Genomic DNA, 16,217 nt, shown 5'->3' on the forward strand with positions numbered 1-16,217 from the left:
CTCCAGAGATGTTCGATTGGGTTAAAGTCCGGGCTCTGGCTGGGCCACGCGAGGACATTCAGAGACTTGTCCCGAAGCCACTGCTACGTTGTCTTGGCTGTGTGCTTAGGGTCGTTGTCCTGTTGGAAGGTGAACCTTCGCCCAAGTCTGAGGTCCTGAGCGCTCTGGAGCAGGTTTTCATCTAGGATCTCTCTGTACTTTGCTCCGTTAATCTTTCCCTCGATCCTTACTAGTCTCCCAGGACCTGCCGCTGAAAAACATCCCCACAGCATGATGCTGCCACCACCATGCTTCACTGTAGGGATGGTATTGGCCAGGTGATGAGCGGTGCCTGGTTTCCTCCAGATGTGACGCTTGGCATTCAGGCCAAAGAGTTCAATCTTGGTTTCGTCAGACCAGAGAATCTTGTTTCTCATGGTCTGTGAGTCGTTTAGGTGCCTTTTGGCAAACCCCAAGTGGGTTGTCATGTGCCTTTTACTGAGGAGTGGCTTCCGTCTGGCCACTCTACCATAAAGGCCTGATTGGTGGAGTGCTGCAGAGATGGTTGTCATTTTTGAAGGTTCTCCCATCTCCACAGAGGAACTCTGGAGCTCTGTCAAAGTGACCATTGGTTCTTGGTCACCTCCCTGACCAAGGCCCTTCTCCCCCGATTGCTCAGTTTGTCCGTTTCTTCCATTTAAGAATGATGGATGCCACTGTGTTCTTGGGGACCTTCAATGCTGCAGAAATGTTTTGGTACCCTTCCCCAGATCTGTGTCTCGACACAATCCTGTCTCTGAGCTCTACGGACAATTCCTTCGATCTAATGGCTTGGTTTTTGCTCTGACATGCACTGTCAACTGTGGGACCTTATATAGACAGGTGTGTGCCTTTCCAAATTTTATAAAAGACAAAAACTTTCTGAGCATGTCATCCTCAAAGCACCATGAATCAGAATAATCATCATCAGAGATCTCATGATCCATTTCTTCCCCGCCATCTGAGTCATTTTCATTCAGATCTTGTAGCAACGCATTCGTCTTGGTCTTGCCATTGTAAATTATGCACGCTCTCACTGTGTAGTCTACTCCAACTAGGCCTAGAGTAGACTAATAAGTCTGCTTGGATTTGGTGGACTGATACAGGGTACACAGTTTTGAGATTATAATTAGAATAGGTGAATACAATAGAATGGCCCATTCTGTTCTTCATTCATAATTGGTGATTACAAAATTATGCATTGTTCGCTTCCCCTCGCTCATCAACTTACCCATTCTCCCCTTTTCTCCCCCATCATTCTATACTTCATGTATTTCACCTGTTGTTACATGTGTGAAATTAGTTTTGGTATAGTTTTGGTTCAGTTTCAAGGCAATTATCGGGGTGATTATCAACTGGGCATGGCACATTCAACTATCGGAGAAGGAGCGGAACAGGCCAGGGAAACCATTCAAATGTTATATAGACTTATTTAGGAAAAGTCAAGGACTAGGGCGACATGACTTTAAAAATGGCAGAGTAAGTAAATATTTTAATGTGTTTTAAGTCATTATGACGCTCTCTGCCTTTCTAGTATTAATATACACAATCACAAATAAATCCATTAATATTTAATTTAGGAAGGTCATAAAAAAACATGATACAAGGCTATTTATTTTAAAAGAACAGAATAGCATGTTTGAGTTGTATGTATCTGTGCTTAGTAGCCAAGGCTATGGCTGCGCCATGCCAATGCAATCAACTTGTTCCTTTAGCAGACATCACAGGCCCTGCCCTACCACGGACAACACATGTATTTTACAGTAAGAATATAATGGACTATCCCAAATGGCTATTGCTGATTGTCACCAGTAGCCTACTCACATGAGGATTGCATGGAGCCATGGTTATTCTAGGAAAAAGTTATATTTTAAAACAGAGACCATCCACGCAATTTGTACAGTTATTTGGCAAAAACAGGTTCATTAGAAACCTTGGAATCTGCACTTTCAGATATTGTATAGCAATCAAAATGTCTGGCCTGCATGGACCTCTGTAGGATGATATGGAATAAGTGCTATTTGGTAAGCTCCTTGCTTCTTTGTCAATGCACACTGTCAATGCACGCAGTCAATGCAAGCTGTCAATGCATGCTGCGCAGGTCATCAGTCTCTTCATTTTCTATTCGACAATTGATAATATTGTCACCCATCATTGACTATTGTAAATGTAATCTTGTCTTTAGGCCATATCTATTACTATAATAATAATAATTATTATGTGTGTGAAATTAGTTTCAATATAGTTTAGGTGTAGTTTGGATGGTCCAGCTGGGCAGGAGACTGTTATCTTACCGTCAGAAAATACACTATCATCTTATTTTAGTATTTACAGTCTATGCGCTTCTGGATCAAACAATTCATTTTATGAACCTGAGGTTTCTTATGACCTATTTTAACATAATAAATGCATTCATTTAGCAATTTATTATTTATTATGGAATATTTATACAATTGAAATATCAAATGGTCAGAATAACCGTCATGGACATTCTAGTAGTGATGGAATTCCGTGTTAAAGTGAACTCTGGCATTAAAAAAAGCGAAATAACTCCGCTCTCTTTGTATTCACACTGCTCTTGCCTTTGAATGAGGACTCAACTCTTTTGCCAATTCACTTCACCCATTTTGTGGTCCGAGTCCTCTTTGCATTCACATTGCTATGTTTAGAAAGGAACCAAGATCTTTTTCCAACATTCACTCAATGCATTCTCGGTTTTTACAAAGTGCAGGACAAGCCATTTCATCAGAATGTGTTATCGGACAGCTAGATATACCTACTTACATTTTGGAAGCTAATAGATTGCATTTAGTTAAAAGATGAGATAATAATTGTAATCAAAAGATACTATTAACATGTAAATATTATTGGTAACAAAATAAATAGCAGAAGAATAACTGCAGATTAAATAATGCTGTAATTGAAAAGTGTACACCCAATGTAGGCTACTGCCCCTTTAAGAGCTATAATTTATTTTGTACCTTATTTTGTGATTCTCACCAAATATGTTGTCTTCTCACACTATTCAAACCCCACAATCGAATAAACAGTTTATGAAGTTCTCTTATATATCACATAATCTGACTAAAAACTCTGTGCATCCTCACATTGGCAGTGATGTAAAGTAATTAATACTTTAAAGTACTGCTTAAGTAGTTGCTTTGGGTATCTGTACTTTACTTTACTATTTATATTTTTAAAAACGTTTGCTTTTACTCCACTACATTCCTAAAGAAAATAATGTAATTTCTACTACATTTTCCCTGACACACAAATGTACTTGTTACACTTCGAATACTTAGCAGGAAAATGGTCCAATTCACGCACTTATCAAGAGAACATCCCTGGTCATCCCTACCTCCTCTGATCTGGCGGATTCACTAAACACACATGCTTAGTTTGTAAATTATGTCTGAGTGTTGGAGTGTGCCCCTGGCTATCAGTAAAGAAAATAAAATAAAGAAAATTGTGCCGTCTGGTTTGCTTAATATAAGGAATGTGATTTATACTTTTACTTTCAATACTTAAGTATATTTTATCAACTACATTTTCTTTTCATACTTAAGTATACTGAACAAAAATATAAACGCAATATGTAAAGTGTTGGTTCCATGTTTCATGAGCTGAAACTTCTGCACAAACTGTCAGAAACCGTCTCAGGGAAGCTCATCTGCATGCTCGTCATCCTCACCACGGCATTGACCCCTCTGCAGTTTGGCGTCGTGAACGACTTCAGTGGGCAAATGCTCACCTTCGATGGCCACTGGCACGCTGGAGAAGTGTGCTCTTCACGGATGAATCCCGGTTTGGGACAACATTCCACAGGCCACAATCAACAGCCTGATCAACTCTATGTGAAGGAGATGTGTTGCCCTGCATGAGGCAAATGGTGGTCACACCAGAAACTGACAGGTTTTCTGATCCACGCCCCTTCCTTTTTTTTTTAAGGTATCTGTGACCAACAGATGCATATCTGTATTCCCAGTCATGTGAAATCTATAGATTAGGGCCTAATGAATTTATTTCAATTGACTGATTTCCTTATATGAACTGTAACTCAGTAAAATCGTTGAAATTGTTGCATGTTGCGTTTATATTTTTGTTCATTGTAGATTTCAAACCAAATACTTTTAGAGTTTTACTCAAGTAGTATTTTATGGGGTGACTTTCACTTGAGTCATTTTCTATTAAAGTATCTTTACTTTTACTGAAGTATGACAATTGAGTACTTTTTCCACCACTGCACATTTGTGCCTCAAAAGAGAGAAGATGATGATGTGCAGATTCACGGAAAAAAAATGTGTGCTGTTTTTGGATAGTGATCAAGTATGCCCAAAAATTCCAACATTTGTGTGGAGTTTTTAGTTCAGATTATTTGTTTGCAATATGTGATATATAAGGGAGCTTCATAAACTGTTTATTCGATTGTGGGGTTTGAATAGTGTGAGAAGACAACATATTTGGAGAGAATCACAACATAGGATACAAAATAAATGTTGCTCTTAAAGGGGCAATAGCCTACATTGGGTGTACAATTTTCAATTACAGCATTATTTAATCTGCAGTTATTCTTCTGTTACTTATTTTGTTACCAATAATATTTACATGTTAATAGTATCTTTTGATTACAATTATTATCTCTTCTTTTAACTAAATGCAATCTATTAGCTTCCAAAATGTAAGTAGGTATATCTAGCTGTCCGATAACACATTCTGATGAAATGGCTTGTCCTGCACTTTGTAAAAACCCAGATTGCATTGAGTGAATGTTGGAAAAAGATCTTGGTTCCTTTCTAAACATAGCAATGTGAATGCAAAGAGGACTCTGACCACAAAATGGTGAAGTGAACAAGCAAAAGAGTTGAGTCCTCATTCAAAGGCAAGGGCAGTGTAATACAAAGATAACTGAGTTCGTTTTATTTTTTGTTTTTTTTACCCCAGAGTTCACTTTAAAGAGGACTGAGTTCGGTCCTTTTAAAGAGGACTATATGTGAAAACACCCTAAGACTCGATTAGGCTCACTGTGGCACCGACATTACTGTCATTGAAAACAACTCAGTCGGTAATGCAACAAGAAGGCATACACACAGGTTCAGACGCAGTTGGCATTTCAGCCCAATTAGGGAGTTAATGAAACAACCACTTAAGCCCTTTTTCGCTGGCAACGATGGATCACTATTTACTGAGAACAGAGAGGGGGAGAGAGGGGGAGATAGTCCAGACAAACTAGTGTCCAAATTTACTTTAGTAAGCTATATTATGTTTTATTAAAACATTTTTTAAAGAGCTTCTCATGGTGAGAGATGCTGAAGTGCTCAGGAGAGTCTGGATGGCTGCAGAGGTGGGACCCTAGGAAGTCTACTAGTGTTGACATCTGATAGATCCTACAGCATGACTTATTAGTGCACTCTCCCAGGCTGTGTGCTTCCAGAGCTCCCTAAGGAGCTCACAGTCTGCTCAGTTCTCCTCTTACAGAGCTATGTTCAGATGTGCTACGGCAGCTTGTGTGTGTGTGTGTGTGTGTGTGTTTTTGTGTGCGTGCGTGTGTTCGTGCATAGGTGTGTGAGTAGGTGTGTTTTTGTATGTATGTGTGTGCGTGTGAGTGTTGCCGACTTTGTACGTGTGTGTGTGTGTTTCCGCGTCGGTGTACGTGTGCATGTGTGTGTGTTGTTGTTGTTCTTGCCTTCCCCGCTAATGTACATTTTCTCACCACAGGCACTTAGCTAGAGCACTGCTACAGTCCTGCAAGACTCCTGTAGGAGAACTGGCAGTAGAAAACCTGTCCTTCACACCACCTGTGTTTTGAATTCCTGTGTGTCCTCCTATACATATACACTAATGTCGCTCTCTCTCTCCCTATCTTTTATTCTCTCCTTCTGCAGGTGGATCGATGGCCCGAAAAGGAAAAGAAAGAACAGTTCATGTTCGGTGAAGAGCATGTCTGGTAGGTACAGTTACGGTACATTTACAGCCATTTGCACACAAAAACACTATTTACACAATGTGGGTTTGATTGAATTCCAACCTTAGACTCTTCAACTCTGAAAAAACAAAATCCGGAATTGTGTTCCCAACCTGTCACCTGGGTTGTCCGGTGTGTGCTTGTGTGGAAGACACAGATGCCTCAGCTCATAAATCACTGCCACCTTCTTTACATTTTGAGTCTGTATTTATCACCTAAGAGGAGAAAAAGGGGGATCTCTTTCAACGAGGGGCTGTCACTCTGCTCCCTTTCTTCGTGCGGCAGAATGCACTGACTAACAGCTTGAAGTGCAGGGAGTTGAGGGAGAGAGGGTGAAGAGAAAGAAAAACAACTTTGAGGAATCTGCAGGATGCTACACGTCGCCTCTGCCGAGATGCCATAAAACCTCTGTGTTTATCAACTCCTGAACACGCCCGGGCCGACAGACCAATGAGGAAGCCTGTAGCCCCCCCAAAACCTAGCATGCTCTCTGGCAGCTAGACCTGAATCATGTGACCCACCACGGTCCATCTCAGCTGGGAAACTATGACAATATGTCTGAGCCGGGCTTTGAGGGGTGGTGGGGCATAGTGCAGGTCCTTATTGCCTAAGTGTTATAGGTGATGTCATTGGCACATGGCGTGGCAAACCTTTTTCTAGAGGGTCTTGTTCGTCTGAATACCCCATGATGGAAATGGTTTTCTTAAAAAAAATATTCTGGGAGAAGTGGTTTGTTACCAAAACTGAGTAGAGGTTTAGCTGCTGCCTAAAATAAACAGTATGTCATTTTGCCTGAAATTGATTTTGTATCTAAATTAAGTGTAGTATCTTTCTATGAAGAGAGCATTGCCCCTTCCATTTTGTATTTGGTGAAAATAGATTTAAATGTGACTTTTCTTTTCTAAACAGAAATGAATGGATACGGACAGACTGGGTCAGAGAATACAGGTCAGTTACATACATCCTTTCGGAGCATATCGACTTGGGATTTGAATAGATGGGACAGTACTTAAATTGAGCTATTGGAGTAGGGGCAACTATAGCAGTGGGTTTGGGCTGCAGCAGCACTATTGATTTTGGGCTCAGGTTCCTAACAAAACCCACACAGACTGGCTTGTGATCAGCCTGAGACTGAGACTGGGCATCCCTACCCTGCCTTACCCTGTCTTGCCATGCCTTCTCCCTGTCCAGTGTCCACTCCTTCGCCTCTGTTTTTATGCCATAAGGGGAGGGCCAGACTGACACTAGTAAGACTGTACTCAGTGTGGGCCAGACATAAACACACACGCACATGCCAAAACACCCACACGTTTACTCCCTTTTTACTCTCTCTCTCTAGGGAGAGTACACACACGTGTGCATACAGTGGTACACACACTCACACACACACACACACACACACACACACACACACACACACACACACACACACACCACCATGCAGCAATGCAGAGAGAGGAGCCTACACAGACATTACTTATTGGCTCCCTAATCTGCGTCCAAGGATCTGCTATTGGCAGTGTGTGTGTTTGTGTAAAATGCAGCGTACCATTTCCTCTCTCCTCCCCTAGTATATATTTTATTAAATGGCGGGCTATAGGCTGTTTCCTGTTCCTACGCACTCCCCCACTAAATCCCAATGTTCTGTATGGAAAAAGTACAGATTGACCTTTTTCCTAAGGTGGCTTGGGAAGTGGAAGACTAGAATAGCACTGGCCTAAAGGAGGGAGGAGAAAGAGAGAAAGGGAGGAGATAGAGAGAGAGAGGCTGGCTGGTGAGTGTTTTTGTCTTCTACTCGAGGGTGAGGCAGACTTGATTGCTTTGGAGTGTCTCTCACACTGAAGGGTACTTGTTGGAGTCTCTCTCTGCCAATGTACCATTGCTCAAATGAGGAGATTTATTTTAAGGACTTACTCCTTCATTACATGCCAGGAAAAGAAAGACAGTACACAATAGGTTAACCTCCTCTCTCTCAGGCGAACACAAACACACATTGTCACACTGTCGTCTCCTCTAGTGGTTTGTATCCTGACTCTCATGTGATGGGGTCCTTAGGCCAAGATCTTAGGATATGATCATTAGTTTTTGTTTGACTGTGTTCTATTGTATGTCTGCTTATACCTTCGTTGGGGTCAATTCCATTTCAATGCCAGTCAATTCAGAAAGTAAACCCAATTCCCATTCCCATTTTTCCTCACTGAAAAACATTGAAGAGAATTGGAATTGGAATTTCAGTGTACTTCCTGAATTGTCTGAAATTGAAATGGAATTGACCCCAATCATGGTTGGTACTTTATACAGTGGCTTGCGAAAGTATTCACCCCCCTTGGCATTTTTCCAATTTGTTTTGCCTTACAACCTGGAATTAAAATGGATTTTTTGGGGGTTTGTATCATTTGATTTATACAACATGCCTACCACTTTGAAGATGCAAAATATTTTTTCTTGTGAAACAAACAAGAAATAAGACAAAAAAACAGAAAACTTGAGCATGCATAACTATTCACCCCCCCAAAGTCAATACTTTGTAGAGCAACCTTTTGCAGCAATTACAGCTGCAAGTCTCCTGGGGTATGTCTCTATAAACTTGGCACATCTAGCCACTGGGATTTTTGCCCATTCTTCAAGGCAAACCTGCTACAGCTCCTTCAAGTTGGATGGGTTCCGCTGGGGTACAGTAATCTTTAAATCATACCACAGATTCTCAATTGGATTGAGGTCTGGGCTTTGACTAGACCATTCCAAGACATTTAAATGTTTCCCCTTAAACCACTCGAGTGTTGCTTTAGCAGAATGCTTAGGGTCATTGTCCTGCTGGAAGGTGAACCTCCGTCCCAGTCTCAAATCTCTGGAAGACTGAAACAGGTTTACCTCAAGAATTTCCCTGTATTTAGCGTCATCCATCATTCCTTCAATGCTGACCAGTTTCCCAGTCCCTGCCGATGAAAAACATCCCCACAGCATGATGCTGCCACCACCATGCTTCACTGTGGGGATGGTGTTCTCGGGGTGATGAGAGGTGTTGGGTTTGCGCCAGACATAGCGTTTTCCTTGATGGCCAAAAAGCTCAATTTTAGTCTCATCTGACCAGAGTACCTTCTTCCATATGTTTGGGGAGTCTCTCACATGCCTTTTGGCGAACACCAAACGTGTCACCAGCTTCATCAGGAAATGCATCACAGACATCGTCCCCACAGTGAAGGTTCGCTGCTTCCCCAATCAAAAGCCCTGGATTAACTCCGAGGTGCGCGGTAAGCTAAAGGACAGGGCTACCGCTCACAGAGCTATCGCATCCAACCCAGAGGCTACGGCTGAGGACACGAACATGTACAAGAAGTCCCGCTACGACCTCCACAGAGCCATCAAACAGGAAAAAATACAATATTGGAACAAGGTGGAATCCTATTATACCGGCGCCAACGCTTGATGCATGTGGTAGGGGATACAATACTTTACAGACTACAAAGGAAGTCTGATCTGCCCAACGATGCCTCTCTACCAGATGAACTCAATGTATTTTATGCATGCTTTGACGAAAACAACACAGAGCCCTGCATGAGGGCCTCCGCTAATCCGGAGGACTGGGTGATTTCTCTCTCTGAGGCTGACGTAAGGTTTTTAAATGGGTCAACCATTAAGCACTGCTGGGCCATACACCATTCCAGGGTGTGTCCTCAGAGCATGCCAGACCAGCTGGCAGGCGTCTTCACAGACATTTTTAACCTCTCCTTGTCCCAGTCTGTAATTCCCACATGTTTCATGCTGACTACCATCATTCCTGTTCCCAACAACAAGTCATCCTGCGACAATGTCTACCACCCTGTAGCACACATCTGTGATATTGATATTTGAAAGGCTGATCATGGCACACATCAACTCTATCATCCCAGACACCCTGAACCCACTACAATACCTATGTGAGGGTGTTGTTCATCGACTACAGCTCAGCATTCAACACCAAAGTGCCCGCCAAGCTCGGGACCCTGGGACTAAACCCCCCCATCTGCAACACACCCAGGGGTGTGTGCTTAGCCCCCTCCTGTACTCCCTGTTTGACACATGGTATGGCACTCTAAATATTTTTCTAGAGGGTCTTGTTAGTCTGATTAACCCATGATGGAAATGGGTTTCTTAAAAAACAAAATCTGGGAGAAGTGGTTTGTTACCAAAACTGAGTAGAGGTTTAACTGCTGCCTATAATAAACAGTATGTCATTTTGCCTGAAATAGATTTTGTATCTAGTCTTTTTCTATGAAGAGAGCATTGCCCCTTCCATTTTGTATTCATTGAAATAGATTTAAATGTGACTTTTCTTTTCTAAACAAAAATGAATGGATACGGACAGCCTGGTCAGAGAATACAGGTCAGTTACATACATCCTTTTGGGTTGGAGCATATCGACTTGGGATTTGAATAGATGGGACAGTACTTAAATTGAGCTATTGGAGTAGGGGCAACTATAGCAGTGGGTTTGGGCTGCAGCAGCACTATTGATTTTGGGCTCAGGTTCCTAACAAAAACCACACAGACTGGCTTGTGATCAGCCTGAGACTGAGACTGGGCATCCCTACCCTGCCTTACCCTGTCTTGCCCTGCCTGCTCCCTGTCCAGTGAATTTCAGCGTACTTCGTGAATTGTCTGGAATTGAAATGGTATTGACCTCAACCCTGGTTTGTACTTTATACAGTGGGGAGAACAATTATTTGATACACTGCCGATTTTGCAGGTTTTCCTACTTACAAAGCATGTAGAGGTCTGTAATTTTTATCATAGGTACACTTCAACTGTGAGAGACGGAATCTAAAACAAAAATCCAGAAAATCACATTGTATGATTTTTAAGTAATTAATTTGCATGACATAAGTATTTGATACATCAGAAAAGCAGAACTTAATATTTGGTACAGAAAACTTTGTTTGCAATTACAGAGATCATACGTTTCCTGTAGGTCTTGACCAGGTTTGCACACACTGCAGCAGGGATTTTGGCCCACTCCTCCATACAGACCTTCTCCAGATCCTTCAGGTTTCGGGGCTGTTGCTGGGCAATACGGACTTTCAGCTCCCTCCAAAGATTTACTATTGGGTTCAGGTCTGGAGACTCCAGGACCTTGAGATGCTTCTTACGGAGCCACTCCTTAGTTGCCCTGGCTGTGTGTTTCGGGTCGTTGTCATGCTGGAAGACCCAGCCACAACCCATCTTCAATGCTCTTACTGAGGGAAGGAGGTTGTTGGCCAAGATCTCGCGATACATGGCCCCATCCATCCTCCCCTCAATACGGTGCAGTCGTCCTGTTCCCTTTGCAGAAAAGCATCCCCAAAGAATGATGTTTCCACCTCCATGCTTCATGGTTGGGATGGTGTTCTTGGGGTTGTACTCATCCTTCTTCTTCCTCCAAACACGGCGAGTGGAGTTTAGACCAGAAAGCTCTATTTTTGTCTCATCAGACCACATGACCTTCTCCCATTCCTCCTCTGGATCATCCAGATGGTCATTGGCAAACTTCAGACGGACCTGGACATGCGCTGGCTTGAGCAGGGGGACCTTGCGTGCGCTGCAGGATTTTAATCCATGACGGCGTAGTATGTTACTAATTGTTTTCTTTGAGACTGTGGTCCCAGCTCTCTTCAGGTCCTGCCATGTAGTTCTGGGCTGATCCCTCACCTTCCTCATGATCATTGATGCCCCACGAGGTGAGATCTTGCATGGAGCCCCAGACCAAGGGTGATTGAGCGTCATCTTGAACTTCTTCCATTTTCTTCTAGTTGTTGCCTTCTCACCAAGCTGCTTGCCTATTGTCCTGTAGCCCATCCCAGCCTTGTGCAGGTCTACAATTTTATCCCTGATGTCCTTACACAGCTCTCTGGTCTTGGCCATTGTGGAGAGGTTGGAGTCTGTTTGATTGAGTGTGTGGACAGGTGTCTTTTACACAGGTAACGAGTTCAAAGAGGTGCAGTTAATACAGGTAATGAGTGGAGAACAGGAGGGCTTCTTAAAGAAAAACGAACAGGTCTGTGAGAGCCGGAATTCTTACTGGTTGGTAGGTGATCAAATACTTATGTCATGCAATAAAATGCAGATTAATTACTTAAAAATCATACAATGTGATTTTCTGGATTTTTGTTTTAGATTCCATCTCTCACAGTTGAAGTGTACCTATGATAAAAATTACAGACCTCTACATGCTTTGTAAGTAGGAAAACCTGCAAAATCGGCAGTGTATCACATACTTGTTCTCCCCACTGTATACACTATATAAACTCAGCAAAAGAAGAAATGTCCCTTTTTCAGGACCTTGTCTTTCAAAGATAATTCGTAAATATCAAAATAACTTCACAGATCTTCATTGTAAAGGGTTTAAACACTGTTTCCCATGCGTGTTCGATGAACCTGTGGAATGGTCGTTAAGACACTAACAGCTTACAGACGGTAGGCAATTAAGGTCACAGTTATGAAAACTTAGGACACTAAAGAGGCCTTTCTACTGACTCTGAAAAACACCAAAAGAAAGATGCCCAGGGTCCCTGCTCATCTGCGTGAACGTGCCTTAGGCATGCTGCAAGGAGGCATGAGGACTGCAGATGTGGCTAGGGCAATAAATTGCAATGTCCGTACTGTGAGACGCCTAAGACAGTGCTACAGGGAGACAGGACAGACAGCTGATCGTCCTCGCAGTGGCAGACCACATGTAACAACACAAGCACAGGATCGGTACTTCCGAACATCACACCTGCGGGACAGGTACAGGATGGCAACAACAACTGCCCGAGTTACACCAGGAACGCACAATCCCTCCATCAGTGCTCAGACTGTCCGCAATAGGCTGAGAGAGGCTGGACTGAGGGCTTGTAGGCCTGTTGTAAGGTAGATCCCCACCAGACATCACTGGAAACAACGTCGCCTATGGGCACAAACCCACCGTTGCTTGACCAGACAGGACTGGCAAAAAGTGCTCTTCACTGACGAGTCGCGGTTTTGTCTCACCAGGGGTGATTGTCGGATTCGTGTTTATTGTCGAAGGAATGAGCGTTACACCGAGGCCTGTACTCTGGAGCTGGATCGATTTGGAGGTGGAAGGTCCATCATGGTCTGGGGCGGTGTGTCACAGCATCATCGGACTGAGCTTGTTGTCATTGCAAGCAAACTCAACGCTGTGCGTTACAGAGAAAACATCCTCCTCCCTCATGTGGTACACTTCCTGCAGGCTCATCCTGACATGACCCTCCAGCATGACAATACCACCAGCCATACTGCTCGTTCTGTACGTGATTCCTGCAAGACAGGAATGTCAGTGTTCTGCCATGGCCAGCGAAGAGCCCGGATCTCAATCCCATTGACCACATCTGGGACCTGTTGGATCGGCGGGTGAGGGCTAGGGCCATTCCCCCCAGAAATGTCCAGGAACTTGCAGGTGCCTTGGTGGAAGAGTGGGGTAACATCTCACAGCAAGAACTGGCAAATCTGGTGCAGTCCATGAGGAGGAGATGCACTGCAGTACTTAATGCAGCTGGTGGCCACACCAGATACGTACTGTTACTTTTGATTTTCACCCCCCCTTTGTTCAGGGACACATTATTCCATGTCTGTGGAACTGAGTTTATGTCTCAGTTGTTGAATCTTGTTATGTTCATACACATATTTACACATGTTAAGTTTGCTGAAAATAAACGCAGTTGACAGTGAGAGGACGTTTCTTTTTTTACACTCCTTCAAATTAGTGGATTTGTCTATTTCAGCCACACCCGTTGTTGACAGGTGTATAAAATCGAGCACACAGCCATGCAGTCTCCATAGAAAAAACATTGGCAGTAGAATGGCCTTACTGAAGAGCTCAGTGACCTTCAACGTGGCACCGTCATAGGATGCCACCTTTCCAAGTCAGTTCGCACATTTCTGCTCCGGTTAACTGTAAGTGCTGTTTGGCGGATGCCAGGAGAACGCTACCTGCCTAAAATGCATAGTGCCAACTGTAAAGTTTGGTGGAGGAGGAATAATGGTCTGGGGTTGTTTTTCATGGTTCAGGCTAGGCCCCTTAGTTCCAGTGAAGGGAAATCTTAACGCTACAGCATACAATGGTATTCTAGACGATTCTGTGCTTCCAACTTTGTGGCAACAGTTTGGGAAGGCCCTTTCCTGTTTCAGCATGACAATGCCCCCTTGCACAAAGTGAGGTGCATACAGAAATGGTTTGTCGAGATCGGTGTGGAAGAAGTTGACTGTCCTGCACAGAGCCCTGAGCTCAATCCCATCTAACACCTTTAGGATGAATTGGAACGCCGACTGCGAGCCAGGCATAATCGCCCAACATCAGTGCCCAAACTCACTAATGCTCTTGTGCCTGAATGGAACAATGTGCCAACATCTAGTGGAAAGCCTTCCCAGAAGAGTGGAGGCTGTTATGACAGCAAAGGGGGGACCAACTCCATATTAATGCCCATGATTTTGGAATGAGATGTTCGAAGAGCAGGTGTCCACATACTTTTGGTCATGTAGTGTATATGGAGATACAGGTAACTGCCAAAATAAAATAAACACCAACATAGTGTTACTCAACCCACTGTTACTCAACCCCTCCTGTACTCCCTGTTCACCCAAGACTGTGTGACCACACACGACACGACAGTTGTCAGCCTGATCACCGATGGCGTTGAGACAGTCTATAGGGAGGATGTCAGAGACCTGGCAGTGTGGTACCAGGACAACACCCTCTCCCTCAACATCAGTAAGACATAGCAGCTGATCGTAGACTACAGGAAACGGAAGGCCGAGCACGCCCCCATTCACATCAATGGGGCTGTAGTGGAGCGGGTCGAGAGCTTCAAGTTCCTCGGTGTCCACATAACTAAGGATTTGTAATTGTCCAATCACACCAACACAGTCGTGAAGAGGGCACGACAACGCCTCTTCCCCCTCAAGAGGCTGAAAAGATTTGGCATGGGCCCTCAGATCCTCAAAAAGTTATACAGCTGCACCATCAAGAGCATCTTGACCGGCTGCATCACAGCTTGGTATGGCATACGACCGCAAGGCAGTACAGAGGGTAGTGTGTACGGCCCAGTACATCACTGGGGCCGAGCTCCCTGCCATCCAAGACCTCTATACCAGGCGGTGTCAGAGAAGGCCCACAATGTTTTCAAAGACTCCAGCCACCCAAGCCACAGACTGTTCTCTCTGCTACCGCACAGCAATTCTGGAACCAACAGGACCCTGAACAGCTTCTACCTCCAAACCATAAGACTTCTTAACAAGACTGCTAAATAGCTAATCAAATGGCTACCCGGACTACCTTTATTTATCATTTTTTGCACTAACTCTGTTGCACTGATGCTATGCACACACATTGAACTCTACTCACACATACCTACACTGACACCCCAACACACACATACACAAGTACACACACAACATACACCCACCACACATAACATGCACACACATACATACTGACGCCACACACACACACTCTCACACACACTTTCACACTCACCACATACGCTGCTGCTAGTCACCTTATACCTACCTATGTACCGTACATAGCTACCTCAATTACCTCGTACCCCTGCACATCGACTCAGTACTGGTACTCCCTGTATATAGCCATGTTTTCTATTCTCTATACAGTGCATTCGGAAAGTATTCAGACCCCTTCGACTTTTTCCACATTTTGTTACGTTACAGACAATCTAAAATTGATTAAATTGTTGTTTTTCCTCATCAATCTACACACAACACCCCATAATGACAAAGCAAAAACAGGTTGTTAGAATTAAAAAAAAAAATAATAATAACACATTTACATAAGTATTCAAACCCTTTACTCAGTACTTAGTTGAAGCACCTATGGCAGCGATTACAGCCTTGAGTCTTCTTGGGTTTGACGCTACAAGGTTGGCACACCTGTATTTGGGGAGTTTCTCCCATTCTTCTCTGCAGATCCTCTCAAGCTCTGTCAGGTTGGATGGGGAGCATCGCTGCACAGCTATTTTCAGGTCTCTCCAGAGATGTTCGATCAGGTTCAAGTCCGGGCTCTGGCTGGGCCACGCAAGGACATTCAGAGACTTGTCCCGAAGCCACTCCTGCGTTGTCTTGGCTGTGTGCTTAGGGTCGTTGTCCTGTTGGAAGGTGTGTATCAAGAATGGCCCACCACCCAAAGGACATCCAGCCAATTTGACACAACTGTGTGGAAGCATTGGAGTCAACATGGGCCAGCATCCCTGTGGAACGCTTTCGACACATT

The 16,217-nt window shown here is 43.7% G+C and overlaps 1 protein-coding gene across 4 annotated transcripts in view; it reads left to right on the plus strand.

Annotated features, from left to right (window-relative positions):
* Window positions 1–16,217, plus strand: part of LOC311100634 (thyroid hormone receptor alpha-like) — a gene marked incomplete at both ends in the record, with an annotated part of 49,680 nt that overhangs the window by 10,816 nt on the left and 22,647 nt on the right. For 2 of the 4 annotated variants that reach the window (XM_084141558.1, XM_084141559.1), the window contains 2 exons: window positions 5,901–5,962; window positions 6,890–6,928. In XM_084141558.1, the coding sequence (XP_083997684.1) occupies window positions 5,901–5,962; window positions 6,890–6,928 (101 nt within the window). Of the gene's footprint in view, window positions 1–5,900; window positions 5,978–6,889; window positions 6,929–16,217 lie in introns of all 4 variants that reach the window. The other 2 variants (XM_084141561.1, XM_084141560.1) reach the window with 2 other exon arrangements.

This window comes from Coregonus lavaretus, assembly GCF_964263955.1.
Source record: "Coregonus lavaretus genome assembly, chromosome: 25".
Taxonomy (NCBI): domain Eukaryota; kingdom Metazoa; phylum Chordata; class Actinopteri; order Salmoniformes; family Salmonidae; genus Coregonus; species Coregonus lavaretus.